The sequence below is a fragment of the Ceratotherium simum genome, chromosome 34 (genome assembly GCF_057802395.1).
Source record: "Ceratotherium simum simum isolate JZ-2026a chromosome 34, ASM5780239v1, whole genome shotgun sequence".
Taxonomy (NCBI): Eukaryota; Metazoa; Chordata; class Mammalia; order Perissodactyla; family Rhinocerotidae; genus Ceratotherium; species Ceratotherium simum.
In genome coordinates this window covers 2,858,239-2,880,284 of record NC_141933.1, presented here as the reverse complement: position 1 = coordinate 2,880,284, position 22,046 = coordinate 2,858,239, and the positions used below count along the sequence as shown (strand labels likewise).

The following is a 22,046-nucleotide window of genomic DNA, read 5'->3' as shown; positions in this document are numbered from 1 at the left end:
CCCACGTGCGCCCTGATTTGGCAAATGCATCAACGCGTCTCTTTATGTTGACTTCCATTTGTGTCCTGTGGAGAAAAGCCCTAACCAACTGGAAGATGTTGGTAATCGTGACCATATTGAAATTGGAAACTTCTGTTTATAAAGACGCCACTAAGAGAGGGACGTTCAGAGCCTCAGCGTGGGGGAAGTCGTCTACAACGCAGGGAACCGCCAACGGGCGGGCATGAGATGGAAGAGCTCCTACGAATCACTAAGAAATCGACAGCCCGGTAGAAAAGATGTAGTCAAGGTGATAACAGGCATTTCGCAAAAGAGGACATCCACGTGGCATTGAACACACGAGGCAGCTTCACACCTCCTCAAGGAAGCACAGGCGAGAACCCCAATGAGACACCGCTACACGTTCTCCAGGATGGCTACAAGAGACGGACGAGAGAGGCACTGGGAGGGTGCAAAGCAGCGGGCACGTGTGCTCCGCTCATGGGGTGGAGGTACAACCGCTTTGGAAACCTGTTTGGCATTACCTGGAGGTGGAAGATCTGCGAACCTTCTAACCCAGCAATTGCACTCCTAAGTAAATGCCTGAGAGAAACGGGTGCCCATGCGCCCCAGGGGACACACACAAGAACGCTTCCAGAGTGTTGTCCATAAATGCCCAGACAGGAAACACCCTGAATGTCTGTTGAGAGTGACATGAATATATAAACCATGGCATATTCGTACAACAGAGCAGTAGTCAGTGATGAGGACACAGCTGCACTCACAGCGTGGAGGATCCCCCCGGTCGGGGAAGAGGCCAGGCACAGGGGTTTATGTGCTGCTTGATTCCATCTAGAAAAAGTTCCCCAAGCAGGAACTAATTTCACAAACGATGGTGCTATGGGGTGCAGGCTCAGGTCATAAAAACATTCATAAAAACACAGAAGCGACTGCAGAGTGTCGATCGGTCAGGGTGGGGAGTACAATTTGGGAAGGAAGGGTCGTGGGGAGGGGCCACAGGGGCTTCAGGGGTCTTGGCAACGTGCTCCTTCTTGATGTTTCATGGGTGCCTGCTTTGTAAGAATTCATCCAGCTGTACAGTTTTTTGGTTTAGTGCACTTTCCCGTGTGTTGTATTCCACACTTAAGAGGGTTTTATTTATTTATTTATTTATTTTTTTTTTCCCCAAAGCCCCAGTAGATAGTTGTATGTCATAGCTGCACATCCTTCTAGTTGCTGTATGTGGGACGTGGCCCCAGCACGGCCGGAGAAGCGGTGCGTCGGTGCGCGCCTGGGATCCGAACGCGGGCCGCCAGCAGCGGAGCGCGTGCACTTAACCGCTAAGCCATGGGGCCGGCCCTAAGAGGTTTTTATTAAAGAAGTATTTTCTTTTCCACAGGTCGTGAGGACCTTCCGTTATTTTGGGTGAAAGGTCGTCTGCCAGCCTGACTGTTGCTGCTTTGAAGGTGATCTGTCTTTTTCTCTGGCTGCTTTACGTGGCTTTTTTTCCCTCCTTGTCTTTGGCGCTCTCCACTTCACCGTGATGTGTAACAAAGGCGATTTGTTAGAACAAAGAACAAAGAACAAAGGTTCTTTCTGCTGGTTGGGCTCCACTGGCCTGGAACTTGTGGATTCGTGGATTCCGTCCTGGAGGGACGTGTCCAGACGTTCTCTCTGCGGCAGCTGCCTCTGCCTCCTCCGCTCTCCACGTCCCCGCTGGCTGACCTCCCTGGAGGGCGTCGTCTCTGTCCTAGAAGCCACCCCTGAGCCACTCCTTGGGGGCTCTCGCTCAGCAGGAGGATACAGGGTCAGGGGAGATAGTGTCTCTTTTCTGCTGCAGAGCAGCCCCCCGACCCCGCACCTGCCCAGGCGGCTCCTCTCGTCCTCAGGCAGCGTGCAGTCAGGCACATCTTAGCAGCCTGTGGTTCACTGCGGTCAGGGACTTGCCCACCCCCTTGGGCCCCCACCCGTCTGAGCTGGTCGTCTCTGCTCTGTGGGAGGGCCAGGACTCCAGGAGATATCCGGATCTCTGCACCCTGTAGGGAAGCTGAGAGCAGTCGGTTAAGAGAGAATATTCTGTGGGTTTCCAGTGTCGAGAAAGAGGAGAGAGGGTGGAGTGGGCTGTGGGTTTGGCAAGTGGGTGGGGGCCTGGGGAGTCAAGGGGTGAGAGGCCGGGACCGGCTGCACAGCACCCCCCAACACACATGGCCAGTGTCGGCCTTTAGACCCACTCCCCATTCAGCCACTTGGTCCTGATCCTTTTAAACTGGACTGTGGGCCGGAGGTCATAAGGGCAGTGGCCAGGACCAGCCAGGGCAGCGTGGGGGAGGGGGAGCAAAGGGGAGTCACCTGATGCTCCCAAAGCTGCAGAAAACTCCAGAGGCACATAGAGGGGAGGACAGGGAGAGAGTAAGCAAGGGTCGTGCATTCATTCATTCACACACGAATTTATTGAATGCCACATGCATGCCTGGCACTGTGCAAATCAAATAAAAGTGAGGAGGGGAAGTGTGTGTGGGGGACAGGGAAGACCAGAAGGTCAGAGATAAGCCCAGAGAGGCCAAGACACAGACCTGGAAGCCAGAGACCCACGCAGGAGCCCGTGCCCGCCCGCCTGCTGGAGCGAGGGGTGCATGTGACCCCGCCATGGTCACCCTGTCAGGGCACTGCCTGCCCCTCCTGAGCCCGATGGTGCAGCAGCCAGAGCCTCTGGGGTGTGGCTGCGCTCCCCACGCTGCCCGGGAGTGGATACAATCATCCCGAGCTGAGGGTGCCTTTGCTGGCTACAAGGCGACTGCACTGTTTCTCCCGTAGGAGCCCAGAAGCCTCAGCGGGGTGGGGCACGCCCCATGTAAAACGCTGAGGCCTCCTTAACTCAAATGCATTTCATCCCTGGGCCTGTTCCGCAGGCAGCCAGCTGCTGGCATCAAGGGTTTAAGGAAAATGAGCAAAAAAAAACCATTCCCTTCTACTCTCCCCGCCCTTCCAGGCGTAATAAAGCCACTTGGACACGAGGGGGTGCCTGAACTGACCTCGTGATCCATGGCCCCCATCTCCCCCAGGGGCCTGGGGAGCTGAAAGCTGGGACCCTCTCCCAAAGCCCTGCAGCCTCTCACATCATATTCCAACCCTCTCTCCTCCAAGCAGCCTCTGGGCTGTGGGGGGAGCCCACCTGGGCCTGACTGTGGAAGCATCAGAAGTGACTGCAACTGAGCTGGCCAGAGGCCTTGGCAAGGTGTCCAGGTACTCTCTGCCCCTCCAGCCCCACCACAAGCCCCTGCCAGCTCCAGCCCTCCTGGGGGCCACCTGGAAGGCTCACTGTTCCCCTCCAAGAGCTGGCAAGGATTTAACTCCATGCAATCCTGCAGGGTCCCCCAACTCACCACCTCCCACCCCTCCCATTAGCACAGCCCAGGGTCAGGGGTCTGCCCGTGTTCCATGCCTCCTCTCCTTCCTCCTGGCCCCCCAGCCCTCGAGCCTCTCCTTTGTAGGTTTCTGGCTCAGGCCTGCCCCTAGAGTCCTGCTCACTCAGCCCCTCTCTGTCTCCCGACCACCCAGGCCCCGAGTTGGCTTGAAGCTTCCACACCCAGTTCAAGACCTCTCCACTCCACGTGGTGGGCTTGTATCCACAGGGGTGGCCCATCCATGTGAGTGGCTTCCAACACCCAGTTTCTTGACATCCTTATCTGGGAAGCACTTTTGCAGACCTGGGGGTTGGTAATCACCCAGAACTGCTTCCCCCTGTCAAGTCCCTGCCTCAACCTCCCCGTCTCTCACAGAGACCCCCGCCCTTTCAGCTCACCCTGGTTACTCACAGGCAGTGCCCAGGGCCCGACTGGGGTTCTGGTCCCCGAATCCCTCAGCTGGCCTTCCTCAGATGGCTCAGCCTCCCCCTGTCCTCACCAGACAAGCAGCCTACGTGTCCAGTTCCAATACCCACCCCGGCTCACCAGCCTCCTTGAGACCCTTCGCCCAGCCCCTTTCTCAATTATCTCCTTCCCTGTTGGTCTGAGGACAGCTGAGCACAGCTGGAGAAAGCCATGGAGCCACAGGACTTGTTCTCCTGGAAAGTCCTGACCACTCAGCTCAGCTCAGCGCGCCCCTCCAGAGACCAACCACGCAGCCCCGCCGGCCCGCTGGCTTCCTCAACAAATTCACGCTTCCCCATAGACTTCAAACCCCTTACTCCTCCACTGAGCCCCCTGCTTGCCCCTCTCTCCCAAGGGGGTCAGAGGGGAACCCCCAGTTCCTGGCCCCACATCCACACACCCACCACCATCTCCCCGCCCTCTACCTCCCACCCCTGGCGCTGGAAGAGGTCTCTCCGGCTGTGAGGATGAGGCAACGCGCTCCATCTGTGCCCTCCACTCTTCTCCAAACGCCACGCAATAATCATCGCCTGTGTCACCTCTCCCTCTCCTCTGCTCCTCTCCATCTCCACTGACATGGAACCCCAACCCCGGGACCCACTCTGCTCTGACGACATCCCCATCTCCTTCTCCCTTCACGACCAGCTTTTGGAAAGGGTTGACCACTTGCTGCCATGTCCCCACCCCTCTGTCACCACCTCTTATTCCTCCAACAGTCCCTCCAAGCACAACTTTCTGCCCCTTCCTTGCTTCCTCCCCACCACTACCAAATCCACTGGGCGCTTCTGGCCACTCCCTCCTCAGCACGCTCCTCCATGCCCCACGGTCTCCCCCACGCGCCACGCTCTCCCCCACGCGCCACGCTCTCCCCCACGCCCCACAGGCTCCCCCACGCGCCACGCTCTCCCCCACGCCCCACAGGCTCCCCACGCCGCCACGCTCTCCCCACGCCCCACAGGCTCCCCCACGCCGCCACGCCTCCCCACGCCGCCACGCTCTCCCCACGCGCCACGCTCTCCCCCCCCCGCCACAGGCTCCCCCACGCGCCCACGCTCTCCCCACGCCCACAGGCTCCCCACGCCGCCACGCCTCCCCACGCCACAGGCTCCCCCACGCCCCACAGGCTCCCCCACGCCCCACAGGCTCCCCCACGCGCCACGCTCTCCCCCATGCCCCACAGGCTCCCCCATGCGCCACGCTCTCCCCCACGCGCCACGCTCTCCCCCACGCGCCACAGGCTCCCCCACGCGCCACGCTCTCCCCCACGCGCCACGCTCTCCCCCACGCGCCACGCTCTCCCCCACGCGCCACAGGCTCCCCCACGCGCCACGCTCTCCCCCACGCCCCACAGGCTCTTCCGTGGCCCATGCACTTTCCCATTTGGACGCCCCTCCTTCCCGCCAGCCCCTGTGAGTGGTGGTGTTCCTCTGGTCCAGGCTCAGCACTGCTCGGGCCACCCAGGCTCCCTGCAGAGTCTCCCAGGTGCTCTTCTGTCCTCTTCTCCACTGGGCATCTCAGAGTCCCCACGGTCCCCTGCCCCAGTTTCAGTCTTAATCCACGGCACTAACTGCCTACCCAGCCATCCAAGTCAGAGATACAGGAGTCCTTCCCGGCTCCTCCTCACTCGCCTCCAGTCCGTCACCAAATTCTATCAAGCTTTACGCCTGAGAATCCGCCAGATGCCCTCCTCTGCACCCTCCCTCTGCACCTCCTCCCACCAGCCTCCAGCCCACACTCCACCGTTCCCGCTGCTGGCAACAGCCTCTGTCCACTCTTGTCCCCTCCAAGCTGGCCCTGATGCTCCGGGCAGCACCATCTTCCAAATCCGCAAAGCACACCAGGCCTCTCCCCCGCTAAGCACATTCCTAGGCCCTGGGGTACAGTCTGAGGCCCTTCCGATGGGACACAAAGTCCTTCCCTCTGCACCTGAGCTGCACAGAACTTCCCTCGGTTTCCCCGACCAGCCTCGGCCCTTCCACTGCAGGCTTTGCACACAGGCCCCACCGCCTGTGCCTTCTCGGCAGCTCCCCTGCCCCTCCTTCAGCTTAAGGTCCCCACTCTGCCCCCCTCCGTCCCAGGAAGCCCTGCACTTTTCCTATATTAACGCTCATCAGACTTGTTTTCAGAGACTGACCGTCCCCCGCGGGGCCACGAGCTCCACGGCCGAGCTGGTCTCTGCTAGCGCCTCAGCCCCGGTCCCCGGCACCTGCCCCCAGCCCGCGGGGCTGATCCTGACTCTGCAGCGGCAAGCTTCAGCTGCTGCCATGTTTTGCCCTCCATTGATCTTCACGGCAATTCTGAGAAATGGGAAGTCCGTTTGCCTATTTCACAGACGAGAAATCGGGCAGCAGTGAGGCTGAAGAAGCTGCCCCAGGCCCCAGGCCCCCTGAGATGGACAGGGATCGGCCAGGGCGCTGCGTCCCCCCCAGCACTCCTTTCTGGGGAATGCGGTGGCTTTCCTGGCTCTAACTCGCGGCCGTGGGCAGCTGTGCTCATGCGGCATCCACTCCCTTCCTTCCTCTCCAAGGAGGTGCCCGATCCTCAAGGGGACTCGTGTTTGGGGTACCCTCTGCCAAAAGCCCCCCTCAGTCCCGCCTTGCACCGTGGGCAGAAGACCGCCTGGGTTACAGAGCAAACTTTCCCTGGCGAAGTCAGCTGGAATGAGCACGGGGGGCCCTGGAGCGCGAGACAGCGCCTGAATGGGATTCCCCAAACCTCCAGATTCCCAGTGTCCTGTGCAGGCAGGGGATAGAAGGCTGGGCCGGAGCTAGACAGGTATTTTATTGAAAGTTCACAGACACAAGAGCTCTGAGCAGGGTCACAGCATGGAGGAGGCAGGGTCGGGGAGGACAGAGTGAGTCCCCAGATGCTGGCAGCCGGCCCATCCTGGGAAGCTCCCACAGAAGCCCCTCTTGCTGGGGGTGAGGTCTGAGGGGCGCCAGGAGCGTGGGCGGGGGCACAGGAGGGTAGGGAGGGCAGCCACTGGAAGCTGGGGTGCAGCAGCACAGGAAGAAACCCATGCACCCCAGAAACAGGCCAGGCAGAGGGCCAGGAGGCAGAGGGGTGGGCCAGCACGAAGCTCACTGCCCCCTTACTGTACGGAGCTTCTGATGTCCTCGTGCCCAGTTCACAGCCTCAGGGGGCCCCCAGGGCAGATGCCCTGCTCTCCCCCAACCGCGCGGCATCCAGCCTCGTGTCCATTATGAAAATGAACCGGTCTCAGCGCTGTGTCTCCACAGCCGGCGGTGCGTGTCGGGGCCTCAGTAGTCGGTAAGCGGGTACCGCAGGAAGATGAAGACTAGGATGAGGCAGGAGGCCGCCAGGGCGGAGCTGGTGATGTTGAACAGCCGGGCTGTCTTGGCATCTTCCACCGCTCCGTTCAGGTCATTGAGAAGCTTCTTGTCCCGAACCTGAAGCCAGAAAGAGGAGGTGAGACCAGCGGCCAGAGCCGAGGGGCCAGGTGGGACGGCGCGAGGGAACAGCATGTCAGAGAACAGCACCAAGCCCACATCAGTGCCCAACCCTGACAACCGTACTGTGGTTCTGTAAGAGAATGTCCTTGCCGTGGGGGAACACACTGAACGGCCGAGGGGCATGGGGACATCACGTCTGAAACTTACTGTCAAACAGTTTATTAAGTAAATATGTTATGCATAGAGAGAGGGAAGGAAACGGCGAACGTGGTAAAATTATAACATCTGGGACATCTAGGGGAAGGGTGTTCAGGAATTCTTTGTGTTTTCTTTTTTTTTGCAACTTTTCTGTGTCTGAAATTATTTAAAATAAAACAGACTGTTAATAATACTGCATTGTATACTTGAAAGTTGTTAAGACAGATCTTAAGTATTCTTACCACCAAAAAAAAAAAAAGATAATTATGTGAGGTGATGGAGGTGTTAACTAACCCTATTGTGGAAATCATTTCACAACATATATGTATATTAAATCATCACTTTGTACCCCTTAAACTTACACAATGTTATATGTCAATTATATCTCAATAAAGCTAGAAAAACCATAGATCAAATAAAAGAGGAAGTTGGTCTCAGAGAGAGTTATAGGATGTGATGACAGAGCAACACAAGTGTGTCCTAATTTGATTGGTCTCACCTAATTAAGTTTAACTGGATTCCCTCAGATGGACGCCATGCCTAGACAGGACAGGTGGCAGTCCCGCGGTCTCTGGGAAGAGATATTAAGGTGAAGGGAGATGGTTGGAGTCCAGGAAGTCCTGGGGAGACAGTGGACAGAGGTGGACCCATTTCCAAGATTCTCCAGTTGTGAAGACATGTCTCTGAGGAGCATGCCACCGTCACCAGGGTAAGTCTTAGGATTTCCCTCTCCTCAGCACTCTCTCCTCAGAGTCCAAAGAAGTGCAGGTCTGAGCATGCTACAAGCAGAGAGCAAAGCCTAGGGGGAGGAAGAGAAGGAGAAAGGAGAGAAACGAAGAGAGAGAGGAAGAGAAAGTCTTTGCCTTAGTAGAAGGTGGTGGACGAATGAACAAAGGCAGGGGGCTGGGCTGAAGGGAGAAAGGTGAACACAGATGTTTGGATTCGCTGATGTCTGGCTTGCCCAGTGGGTGGGTTAGGCAGATGGACGGGAGGCCAGAAGAGGAAGAACGGATGAACGGGAGAACAGATGGGTAGCTAATGTAGGGGGTACATAGGTGGGCAGAAGGACGGGAATGTGACTGGGTGGATGGATTTCCTGTGGGTGGATGGATGGAGGAGGCAGAATGTGGAAGGAATAAAGGGAAGGGAGAGAAGAAAGAAGATGAAGAGGTGGACATGCAGCAGTGGACGGAGGGAGTGAGGAAGGGAAGGAGGGAGGGGAGTGAGGGGAGGGGAGTGAGGGGAGGGGAGGGATGGGGAAGGGAGGGAAGTGGAGTGGAATGGAGGGGATGGGAGTAGAGGGGAATAAAGTGGAGTGGAATGGAATGCAGTGGAGGGAGGGGAGTGGAGTACAGTGGAGAGGAGGGGAGGCTGGGGAGGAGTGAGGAGGAGGGGAGTGAGGGGAGGGAGTGAGGGGAGGGAAGGGAGTGGAGTGGATTGGAGTAGAGGGGAATAAAGTGGAGTGGAATGGAACGCAGTGGAGGGAGGGGAGGCATGGGGAGGGGATTGAGGGGAGGGGAGTGGGAAGACAAGCAGAAGGGATTGGGAAAGGGAGGGAAAAGGTGGCTGACTTGGAAGGTGGACCGTACAGAATGGGTAAACCAGATGGGAGAGGAAAGAAGCAGGAGTTGAGGAACCAGGGACGGGAAGGAGGGAAGGAGAGAGCCCACGCCCTTGTGAAATTTGTATTCTAGTGATCTTGGAAAGAACTGACGTCTTCACTGAATTTTATCTTCCTTTCTGAGCACATGATGTATCATCCACTTATTTAGGTCTTATTTGATGTCTTTATTAAAATAAAGTATTACAATTTTCTCCAGAAAGAGCCATTATATCTTTCGTTAGATTTAGTTTCAGCCTATATGGTTATTACTGTAGTGTAAGTGATGTCTAAAACTACATTTCTAATTGATTTTTGCTAGTGTAGAAAAATTCAACTGACTTTTGTAGATTTATTTTGTACCCAGCTAAACTACTGTATTAATCAACTGTGATAACTGACCACATCTTCCCTGTGATAAATCACATCTGCTGCAATGATAACAGTTCTCTCTCTTGCATCCAGTCCTTATTCCCAGCACAGTGGTTACGGGAACAGATGCTGGAGACACACTGCCTGGAACTGAAGCCAAATTTTGCCCATTACCAGTTGCATGACCTTAGGCAAGTATTCTCCTCTGTAACATGAAGATGACAATACCGCCTACCTCATAGGGATGTTGAAGGGAATTAATGAGTTGGTGGACATAAAGCATTAGCATAGCGTTTGGTCCAAAGTAAGCTCTTACATAATGGAGGCAAAGACTTCCAGAACAATGCTAACAGCTGTGATGGTAGAGGCAGCCTGGTCTCAGTCTTGATCTCAAAATCCACTACTAAGGATGATGTTCACTTTACTATCAGGGGTATATTATTGTATTTAAAAGTTCCCATGAGATAAACATATTTCTCCACTAAGTCATTAATGTAGTGAATTGTCCTCATTGATGTTCTCAAGTTAAAACAATCCTGAATTCCTAAAATAAACCCTGTGTCATGATTTCTTTGTTGGATCCTTGGAATGAGGAAAGGAGTGATAGAGCAGTGGGGTGTTTCAAGTGTACGGATGAGAGGAGGGAGGAAAGCTGGCAGGCAGACGGGTTACTGAACGGATGGGGAACAGTGGCTGGTTGTAGAGGAGATAAGGGGAGAGGAGAAATGAAGAGGCGACTGGATGACTGTGAAGGTGGACGGCTGGTGAGAAGGAAGGATATATGGATGGACACTGGATGCATGGGACAGACAGAGAAATGGGCATAGGAATTTGTGTCGGATGGGAGGGAAAGCTGGATGGATACATGAATGTACGCTGGATGGGTGGGACAGGTGCATAGATGGTATGTTTCATATCTATGCATACCCTTTCAGCATGCTCGACGGACAGGACAGACAGATGGATATCTGAGAATGGATGCTGAATGGGTGGAACAGGTAGTTAGATGGATATATAAATGTACACTAGATGGGTGGGACAGGTGGATTGATGGATATATGAATGTATGCTGGATAGGTGGACAGGTGGATAGATGGATACATGAAAGTATGTTGCACAGTTGGAACAGGTACATAGGGGGCTATAGGGATGTATGTTGGATGGGTGGGATAGGCAGACAGATGAATTTATGAACATATGCTGGATAGTTTGGACAGGTGAATACATAAGTGTAGGTTGGATGGGTGGGACAGGTGGGTAGATGGATTTAGAAATATAGGCTGGATTATTGGGATACGCAGATAATGGATATGTGAATATATGCTGGGTTGGTGGGAAAGGTGCATAGATGGACATATAGATGTGCGTCAAATGGAAGGAACAGGTTGGATAGATGGATATATGAATTATGTTAGGTGAGTGGGACAGGTAGACAAATGGAAAGGAGGGAGAGTTATTGGACAGATTGTAGTGTAGACCAATGCATGGTAGGTGGATAGATTCATGGACTCAACCAATCAATCAATCTTTATTCAGTGCCTGCTCTGCATAGTGTCTGTTCTAGGTCCTATAGCAGGGAACACATCAAAGTCCCTGTCCTCATGGAGCTGACATTGTAGGGAGAAGATACAAAAAATAAACATGATTAATCTGTAACATATATAATGTGTTAAATGTGCTAAGAGGAAAACTGAAGGGGATAAGGGACTGGAGATCATTGCAGGAGGTGTAGTCTTAGCTGGAGTAAAGCTCAGGAAAGAACCCAGTGATTGGGGGATATTTGAGTAAAGCCCAGAAATATGTGAGATTCCATCATATGTTTCTCTCTGGGGAAAGCACGTTGCAGAGCACAAACCTCTGAGGTGGGGATGTGCTGGTGTTCTGGGGAATAACCAACTAGGGACCAGTGTTGGGGGAGCAGGAATCTGAAGGGGAAGGGGGCTTAAGGTCAGGGAGGAAATTGTCAAGGAGCAGATCGTGTAGGGCTTTGTAGCAGAAAAAAGATGACATGATCTGACATATTTTAACATGGTAATTCTGGCTGCTGTAAAGAATAGGTTGAAGGGGTTGAATAGTCCAGGTGAGCGATGGGGTGGTTTGGACCAGGGTGGTAGCAGCGATGGTAGTAAGATCTGATCCGTTTGTGGATATATTTGGAAGATAGAGCTGACGGCATTTGCTTAGATCAGATGTTGAGTGAAACAAAAAAAAGAGTGGAATTTGAGATGATTTCAAGGCATTCTGGTTTGATCAACTGAAACAAGGGAGTTGTAGAGGACTCCAGAAGGAGTATGTTTGGGGTTGGTTCAGTAGGCTAATTTCTGACATGTTAAGCCACAAATGTCTTCTAGACATATAGCTAGACATTTTGAGTAGGTGGGTTTTATATGAGTCTGGAGTTCAGGGACAAGGTATAGGACAGGGATATCAACTTGGGAGGCATCAGCATAAAGATGGCACTTAAAGCCATGAGACTGGATGGGAACACCGAGGAGTGAGTGTAGACAAAAAAAAAGAAGGGGACCAAGGACTGAGCCCCGGAGCTCAGTTAATCTTAAAATGTTAAAAGATCAGAGAAGCAAGATGCAACTTGGGAAAGAGCCTGAGAAAAGTGAAGGAAGACAAAAGGAGGGGAAGGATGGTGTGTGGGTGAAACAGGCGGAAAGGTAGGAGGAACAAAGTAGAACATGGAGGAATGGAGTGGATAAATGGATGCATGGCAGTGTGCGTGGAGAGGTCGTGGATGATGTCGGGTGGGCAAAAAGGAGAGGAGGAGGGCAGGCGGGTGGACAGACTGATGGTCAGATGATTGGGTAAGTCAATGGAAGCAAGGAAAGGGAGGAAAATGGGAGGATTTGCAGATGGATAAATGGATGGATAGTTCTTTTATGAATGTGTAAATTCACGGGATGGGTAGATTGACAGTGCGTGAAAGAAAGGGAGGGAGGATGGGTAGATGGGTGGATAGATGAATTGATACTGGTTCAATGGCTGACTACATGGATGGATATAATACATAATTGGAAGAAAGAGATATAAAGAAAAGGGAAAGATAATACATAAATGGATGAATGGGCAACTCAACTTGGAGGTGAATGAATGGGAAGCATGAATAAATGAAAGGAAGAGACGGAGAGATGGAAATGGATTGATGGTCAGATGGACGATGGGATGGATGGTGGGGTGGGTGGATTCATGGTTGTGAGAAGGAAAAAGGAGAGAGAGAAGAAGTGTTGATGAATAGAAGTTTCAATGGATGAATGATAAGACTATTGATAGAAGGGGTAGGTAGATAGACAGAAAGAATGGAGCAGGTAGAGAGGAAAGATGTATGCTTGGATGGATAAATGAATGAATGGAGAGACAGATAGAAGGTGCAGGAAAATGGAAGAAGAGAGGAAGAGACGACGAGTGGATGAACAGATAGAAGGAGGACGAAGAGTGCAGCAATTAGAACCAAGGGCTGGAGAAACAAACTTGATGGTGACCTTATAGGGAAGTTACTTTGTATCTCTGTACCTCGGTTCCCTCATCTGTAAACAAGGATATTAACTGCATGTATTTCACAGAGTTTTGGTTATTAAATAAAATATTAAATTAAATTAAACAACAGGGAGTGTTTAGAACAGATCTAGAATATACAAAGAGCTCAATAAATATTTGTTATTGGTTTGTGGTTATTGTCATTTGCTGGCTTGTTGTTACTAGTACTATTACTATTGATGAATAAGGGGAGAAATGGATGAAGTCAGGGAAGAAAAGAAGATTAGATGGACAGCTGGGTGGATGGAGAGATGAACAGACTAATGGATGAGGTTGTGGGTAGATAGTGGAAGGAAAGCAAGAACAAAGAAATGACAGATGATGAAGGTGTAGAAATATGAATTTGGTCAACAAAAGGATGAATGAATATAGGGATGGTTGAGTATGGAAGTGAAATGGCAGAAGGAAACAAGACAAATACATGATCTTATGGAGAGAAAATGGATGGGTACATAGTTGAAAAGGTGGCAGCCCCCGTGCGTGCATGGTGGGTAGACTAGGTGAGGCAAGGTATTTTTCTCACAAACCTGTTCCTCCCACAGTCTTGCTCATCTCTAAGGGGCACCTCCATGCTTTCGGTTAATAAGATGAAATCCTCGGAGTTACCTTTGGATCTTCCCTATTTTCCCTCATCCTATGTCCAATCCATCAGAATAATTGATTTTTCCTTCAAAATATATGACCAGCTTTTAGCTCTCCACTCCTGTCACTCTGATCCAAGACTTACCAAACACAACAACCTTCGATTTGGTCTCCCAGCCCCAGCCCTCCATCACCTTGCATCCTTATAGTCTATTCTCCACACAGTAAGGGTAATCCTTTTAAATGTAAGCCATATAATATTCACCCTGTTTAAAATTCTTCAAAGATGTCCCATTTCACTTAAAACAAAATCCTCACTGTGGCTTACAAGATGTACATGGCCTGGCCCCTCAGGTACCTCTCTGGCCCAATCTCCTATGCCCCTTCCCGGCCTTTTCCAGCCACACCAGCCCCCCTGAACCTGACTTTGCCTCAGGGATTTTGCAATACCTGCTCCCTCTTCCTGGAATAAATTTCCCCAGACGCACTTACAGCTACTGCATGAATTAATTCAGGCTTACACTCAAATATCATCTCATCAAAGAGGCCTTCCTCTATCACCCTATATAAAAAAGCACCCCCACATCTCCTTGATGATGCCTCCTTTATTCTTCATAACTGACATGCATAACTGTGAGTTTTATTACTACACGACACCCTACCAGAATGTAAGCCCCTTAGGGGCAGGGACTGTGTGTTGCTTGTCACTCGTTAGGCATTGGACAATTATTTATTGCACATGTAATAAGTGGATGGATAATGGAAGGACACTGGGAAATTTGAATGAATCAATGATTAGGTGACTGACTAAACAGATTAATGAATGCACATGATGGTTACAAATGTGTTAGTAGGGAGGAAGAGAAAGAGGGAAGACGCGTGATAATCAAAGTGAGGGAAGATGGATGAATATATAGATAGAGGGTGAATTGATGGTTGGAGGTGGGTGAGGAGAGACAGGAGAGAAGAAAAGAGGAGATTAAACAAATCCACGACGGGCGTGTGGGTAAACTAGATAGAAAGAGATGGTGGATGGATGAGGTGGGTAGGTGGGGGGATAGCTGAAGGAATGGGGTGACAGTGTGTGCATAGAGGGATTAATAGGAGGCTAGAAGAGTGTATGGGGTGGATAAATGGATAGAAGAAAAGAAAAAGGGAAAAGGGAAAGGTCAGAAGGTGGGTGTATTATGGATAGATGTATGGATGTCTGGATAAAAGAATAAGTAGGGTATATTGATAGGCAAAAGTTATGGAAGAAAGAATAATCAATGGATATGAGGAGGAAATGGGGTACAAGGAATAGGAGATAGACAGTTGGGTAAATGGGAAAAACAATGGGAAAGTTGGGAAGAAGAAAGGGTAGACAGATTTATTTTCATCAATATGTGGATTAATAAATTGATGGATGAGAAAGTAAAAGTGAGTAAGGGAGAAAAGAAGAGACGGAAGAGGAAATAGAAGGTGGGAACATGGTTAAAGAGACATATAGCTGGGAAAAGGATGAATGTGTGAATGAAGTTGATGGGCACATGTATCAATGGATGGATGACTGGGTAAAATCAAACACAGGGCAGGTGAATGGGTAGAGGTGATGGAGGTAAGAAGGGAGAATGAGAGTGGATTATGAAATAATAATAAAAGAAATGACTATGGGCATGGTACTGTGCTAACAGGTATTAACTCAGTTAATCCTCTCAACAACACTTTGAGGTAGGTACATCTCCATCTTTACAAGGAGGAAAATTAGGCACAGATAGATGTAGTTACCCAATTAAAGTCTCAGGACTCAAACCCATGCTGTGAACCAGAGCCACCACGAACAATTGGGTGTAAATGGCTAAGTGGGATACACAGAAGGTGGAAGGGACAGATAGAAGGAGGGAGGGAAGATAGAAGAATGGAGGAATACTTAGTAGGTGAGTAGTTGGGTGGATGAATCATTGGGGGGGAAATTATGGGAAGAAGGGAAAAATAAGAAGAAGGAAGGAAGGAGAGATGTATAAAAAGACCTATAGAAGGGTGGAAAAATGAATGGGTATGTGGTTGATGTGTCGGGTATAGATGAATGACTTGGTGTGTTGATGGATGATATTCTGTGATGAGCTGAAAAGGCAAAGGGGATTAGGAGGGAAGGTGGGAGGAAAGGAAAGTGGATAGACAGATGAAAAGATAGGTGAAAGTATGAATAGATTCAAGATGAAAAAAATGGATGACTGTGTGGGCAAGTAGGTTATGGATGAATGAAATCCATGGATTTAGTGAGCACAGATGGAGAGATGAAAGGATGGATTGACGGATAGAAGGATGGATGGATGGATGGATGGATGGATGGATGGATGAGTAAATTAATGAATTCAGCCTGTGGGGTGGAAGGAAGGGAGGGAAAGGAAAAAGGGAAGGGAAGGTAAGAATGTTGATAAATGGATACATGAGTAGTTGGATTCACAGCTGGATGAAAAGGGAGAGAAAATAGAAAAAATTATAGTGGATAGATTACATGGATGGATGGGATGAGTTGAGGGGTAACAGGGTGGAAAAGGGTAAAGATGAGTGTGAATAGAGATACGTGATGAATGGATGAATGTGGTTCAGCTGGAGGAACAGCGAAAAGAAGGGATGGTGGATGGCTTGCAGGATGAATAGATGTATTGCCACATTGGGTCAGAGGATAGATGGATGATTGACAGGTAGAATTGGTGAGTAAAGTGGAGAAAGTTACTGAGAAAACGAGGTTAGATGAATAGTTAAGCGAATTGATGTATAAGATAGGTGGGGATGGGATGAGGAGAAAGGGAGGAGGCAGCATAATGAACAGATATAAACACAGATGAAAGGAGGATTGGGTGACTATCTGGATGGGTTGAAGGGAATAAAGGAGGATGGATTGACGGATAAGGGAGAATGGATGGATGGGTGGGTGGATGGTGGACGGATGATGGATGAATGGATGGAATGGTGGGTGGATGGATGGATGATGGATAGATGGTGAATGAATGGATGGATGGATGGACGGATGGATGTCACAGCCTCCTGGGCTCAGATCAAGCAGCTGCCATGTCCTCATTACATCTGCACCTCCTCTCCTGCCCACCACCCCTGCCCTAGTTCAAGCTTCATGCTCTCTCGCCTGGACCACCACACCGAGACCCTACCTCCTCTCTGCCTCTCGGCTTCTCTTGTCCCTTTCCTCCACACTGGCTGCAGATTTTATAGCTCTGGTCCCATCTTTCCCTTCCATGTCTTTCACATGATGAAATTCAAACCTCTCACATGGTTTTCCAAATCCTTCACTGCATGGCCTCAGTCTGCCTTTTCAAGACGACCTTTTGCTCCCCAAAGAAGATGGGGGCCTCTCTATTCCTCCCAAATAGCCCCACCTTCATGTCCTAGTTTATGTTCTTTTCTCCAACCTGTCCCTTCACCCATCCTTCAAAGCCCAGTGAAAATGCTGTGTTCCCCCAGAAGCCTCCCGCACCTGACCCCAAGCTCACCCCAAACCGGGAGTGAAGCATCCTTTTTCTGAAACACTGTGGTGCTTATTCCATCTTGCCATGTGTCCGCTGTTCATCCACTCATTCCCCCACCGTTCTCTGACCTCTAGGTTGGTCAGCCCGCCGTGGGCACTGAGACAGCACGATGAAGGGATGGGTCTGATGGGGTGGGCAGCTGTGCCTGGGGCGGGGGGGGCGGGGTCTGTGACGGGGACGGGGGCTCAGCCAGAGGGAGTCAGTGGAGCTTTCTCAGGAGAGACACTGGGATCTTACAAAAGTCCTCAGGCTGAGGGAGGTAGCAGCACGTTGCACACCTAGATGTGCTCAGAGTGGCTGGGGCAGGGCCATTTGGTGAGGCCAGGAACAGGGTTGAAAATGGATCTTGACGGGCCTTGAATGCCAAGATGAGGAGTCTGGTCTTCATCCAGCCAACACTGAGGAGCCAGTGGTCATTATGAGCAGCTGGTTCAGACTGCATGAATGCAGAATTGGTGTTCTGTGTCTGTGCCTTCCTTCCCCAGACGCTAGATTGAGCCAATGAGGCTTCCATCTGTGCCCTGCAGACCCAGCCTGCACTGAACTGAACTCGCCTGTGTGGGCGGAGGAGGCGGATGGACAGGTGGGGGCAGGCAGGGACACACCCACTGGATGCCAGCCTCTGCCCTGCTCACGTGTGCTCACTTGAATGTTGTTTTGTTTCCATTTGTTTTGTGAACGGATGAAGGAATGGGCTCAGTGAAGCAAGGTGGCTTGTCAAGAGCTCACTGTTCTTAAGGGACCCAGCTGGGAATTTAGCCAAGACCTTCTGACCCCAAGTCCATCAGGTGCCCTTGGAAGTGCTCATGACTGGCTTCAAACGGTGCGGGGTACAGTCGGCCAGGAGATGTGCAGCCAGGTGGACAGATGGACGAATTCCCAGGTGCAGGAGCCCGAGCCAGCCCGATCTGTCCTCCTCTCTGCCCAGGACAGAGGCAGCTCACCTTGTATGTCCCTCCCAGGTAAGCCCCGAGCATTTCTGCCCTCAGCTGCCTCCCAGGGAGGACAGGGGGGAGCCGCCCCAGGGTGGAGACATAGTGAGTGCCCTTCTGCCCCTCAGAAGCACCAACTCCTACCCACCTCCCACCCCAGCGCAAATCCTGCACCATTCAGAAACTCGTGACCTACCTACAACCCGCACCAGATGGGCCTGCCCCGAGCCAGCCAGCGGCCCACAGCCAAGCCAAGGGGAGGAGGGGACAGCTTCCGGCCAGGAGCCCATGCAGCCGGACCCGTGTCCACAGGCCATTGGCAGGACACGGCAAGAGGGCACCAGGGGAGGCAGAGCCCCGCCAGCTGCCTTGGCAACTGTGCCCTCTGCTCGGCACCGGCCCCGTGGAGCCATAGCTGTGGTTCGCCTGGAGGCCTTCACTCCCCAATTCCCAGGGACCCCTTGCCTTTGCTGCCTCTGCAGCACACACATGCACACATACTCATGCACGTACAGGCACACATGCACATACACACACCACTCACACATATATGCACACATGCAATTACATACATGCACGCACACTCACGCACACACTTACACACATGCAATTACATTCATGTGCACACTAATACCTACATACACTCATGTACACACGTGCGCACTTGTAAACATGCAACTCACAACTATATGAATGCACACACTCATGCACACATGCAATACACTCACATGCACACACACACTCACACCCCCACACATGCAATTACACACACACCTATATACACTCATGCACACATCTGTGCACACATCACACTTATACACAGAATACACTCACACATATGCACACACTCATGCACACACACATGTACACACCCATACCCATGCACACTCACACCTATATGCATGCACACATTCATGTACACACTCATACCCATGCACACTCACAAGTATATGCACACACACACTCATACCCATGCACACTCACACCTATATGCATGCACACATTCATGTACACACTCATACCCATGCACATTCACAACTATATGCACGCACACACTCATGCACACATGCATACTCGTACTCACACAACACAGTTCCCTCATGGGGCAGCGCAGGCCCTGGTACACAGGCCTGAAGATGAAGGTGCCGATGGCGCTCGGTGATGCTGATGCTGACACTGAGTCAGGACAGAAAAGCCAGGGGGCCAGGGCGTGGATGCCAGGGCAGGGGGGCTCCGTGCACAAAGACGCACAGAAGCAGAGCTGTCCAAGCATCTTTCCTCCCGGGCCAGCCTCTCTGGCCCAGCCCCTCCTCTCCCTCCAGCCCTGTGTTCTGCCCCCACCTTGCTGGGCAGCTGCTATCAGTGAGATGCGCCTGGCCTTGGACACTCAAATCTGGGGACAGTGACGATCTGGCAGAGGTGAGCCAAGCCTTCCCGGGGTGTCAGGGAGGCGGTGGGCAGGGCCTTGAGTCTGCTCCCCTCTTCCCGCTGCTGGGGCTCCCACAGCCCAGGGCTCTTCGGTCCTTACACTTACATTTGCATGGATCTCCCAACCCCAAATGTGAGTGGATCACAGCCTCCCTCCTGCCGTCTCTGTCCATTTCTCTCCACTTTGCCCGTGGGGGATGGCGCCCTGCTCTGCTCCTGGCCAGCTCCTCTCTTGGCCGTGAGGGGCTTTTGGAAGTTGTACCCACTCAGGGTGTGAGGTCAGGGATTTACAGGACATGCTTACACCTCTCTCCCTGGGCTCCTCGGCCCCCAGAGGACGGACTGTCTAGAAGCCGCGTGTGAGACAGAAGGCAGGGAGTAGTGCCTGGTGACCAGAGAGCCTGTCGGCTGTGGCCTCCCTCTGAGTGCCTGCCTGGCATCAGGCTCCCTGCAAGGGGCTTGGATGAGAAGGTCTCCATGGGTCCCTGACTTCACCCTTCCTTTTGTCAGCAGGGGAAGGACTCCAAGGCCCCTGCCTTGGCTCCATCCCTGTACCCCCAGAGGAGCTGCGTCCAGGCCTAACTCCCACGTCTCCTGCCAGAGGACAGGACACTGAGTCCTGGGTCCCCACCCCACGGACTAAGCCTGCTGTGCAGAGAACCCGGCCCTGAGGGCCCCGAGCCCTATCAAGATACCCTGGAAGCTTCCTCAACTCAGGATGGAGAAGGGCAGCCACTCCTTGCCGGCCCAGAGCTAGCCAACCTCCCTGTCTCTCTGGATCCCGTGAGCAGGTCTCCCACCTGCCAGCCCCCGATCCTCCTGCCCCCTGCTACTCCTGCCACCCATCCCATGCTCCTCACCCCTCCTGCCCCCCCACTCCTCCTGCCCCCTGCCCCCTGCTCACTTTGAGGGAGTAGGCCAGGGCGATGAAGCCCAGGCAGCAGAAGTTGAGGTAGACGAAGTTGAAGATGGACCACAGGTAGTAGTCATTCACCTCGGTGGTGTCTGGGTAGACCTCGATGACCGTCGTGGGGTTCGTCATCGTCTTCTTCTCTGCTAGGTGCTTGCAGGCCTGGGGGGCGCCGGCGGCCCGCACGCTGTCCGTCTTGCTGCTCTTGGACTCCATGGGGAACAGAGTGGGCGCCATGGGGGGCGAGGCCGAGGGCTCAGGGGCGGGGACCGCTGGAGCCTGCAGGGCAGGGGGTTTGGACACACAGGCAAAGCAGCCCTTGGGCGAACCTGCCGGGGGCCTCGGAATCCAGAAGGCCCCGTCCAGGGGGACTCGGGCTTCCTGGGTGCCGTCCGTGGTGCTGGCTGGGGCTCCCAGCAGAGCTGGGCACTGGCGGGGGCCCTGGGCCTGGAGGGAGGGGGAGAGGAAGAAAGAGCTGGGTCCTGCCCACCCTGCAGGGTCCATCTTGGTGCCCTGCATCATCTCCCCTGCAGACCCATAAACAGCCCCAATGGAGACGGAAATCCCCACAAGGCAGCCAGCTGCCAGCCTGCCACCTGCCTCCCCCGCCAGCCCCAGCCACCACCAGTGCCAAAGCCCTTCACAGCAGCCTTGGCAGGAGCAACGGGGGCTTTTCATCACTTTGCCATCTGCGCACAAACATCCACCCACTAACACACAACAGCAACACCCCCCACTCCCCCAACAATGCCTCAACCGACACTCTGTTACACTAAACGGAGCACACCAGCACCCCAAACTCCCAGCACACACGGGGCACACAGACCCCCAATGACACTGCCTCAGCAGTCAGAACGAGCAGAGCTCTGGGGAGCATCTGCACTCCGACACCGGCTGACACGACCACCTGGCTCTCTAGACCCCGGGCACACCCCGTGCGCTCAGAGATGCTTCCAGGTAAACAACCCCGCACTGTGACACGCAGCGTGTACGCACACAGCCACACAGGCTCGGACACAATCGCCTGAGAACGAACACGGTGGCTGCAGGGCCTCCGAACTCACGCGCATCGCCCCCGCCCCCAACCCGGCCCGAAGCGGTGCTGGGACCCCAAGCGCGCGCACTTGCAGGGAGCCACCCACCCCGTGCCCCACACGGACGCACAATGACGCTCTGCGAAACGAACGCTCCTCCAAGAGGCACCAAGGCGCCCGCGCGCTGCGCCACGCCAGGGGTCTCCGGCCGAGCCCCACGGCTCCCTCCCGGTCCGGGTCTGCTGCAGACGCCCGGACGGCGCGCTCTCACCTACTGGTGACTCCTCGGCGGGCGGGCCAGACCCTGCGCCTCGGTCCGCGCGTCCTTCCGCCGTCCCGCGGGTCGCTGTCTGTCCCGCCGCTGCGCGTCCCAGCAGCTCAACCTCGATGGGGGGAGCGCGCGGGGCGGCGGGCAGGGAGGGGCGCGGGGCTGGCGGCGCCGCTGCCTCCCCTGCTGCCTGCGCTCCCTCCGCAGCGCCAGGCCGGCCGCTCGGCTGCAGCCCAAGCCTGACTCACGGCGGCGGCGGGCGCAGCCACCACCCCGCCTCCTCTGGCCGGCACGGTGGGGGCCGCGGGCGCCGGCCGGAAGCCGCGACCCTCGGGAATTGCAGGGCCGGCCAGCGATGGGTCCCCCCACAGCGCCCGACCCCGGTGCCCGC

The 22,046-nt window shown here is 53.5% G+C and overlaps 1 protein-coding gene across 1 annotated transcript; it reads right to left on the bottom strand.

Annotated features, from left to right (window-relative positions):
* Positions 1-6,616: 6,616 nt before the first annotated feature.
* IFITM10 (interferon induced transmembrane protein 10) lies at positions 6,617-20,952 on the bottom strand. Its single transcript, XM_014795737.2, has 2 exons — positions 20,348-20,952; positions 6,617-7,258 (listed from the first exon to the last, which is right to left on the bottom strand). The coding sequence occupies exons 1-2, from the start codon at positions 20,873-20,875 to the stop codon at positions 7,109-7,111; spliced, it is 678 nt and encodes a 225-aa protein (XP_014651223.2). The 5' UTR covers positions 20,876-20,952; the 3' UTR covers positions 6,617-7,108.
* Positions 20,953-22,046: the final 1,094 nt, after the last annotated feature.

Bases quoted from the DNA above. Each gene is read 5' to 3' on its own strand.
- IFITM10 (XM_014795737.2), bottom strand. From the start codon at position 20,875: ATGATGCAGGGCACCAAGATGGACCCTGCAGGGTGGGCAGGACCCAGC. The intron at 7,259-20,347 runs GTGAGCAGGGGG...TTCTGGCTTCAG, and splicing joins CCCTGGCCTACTCCCTCAAA to GTTCGGGACAAGAAGCTTCT.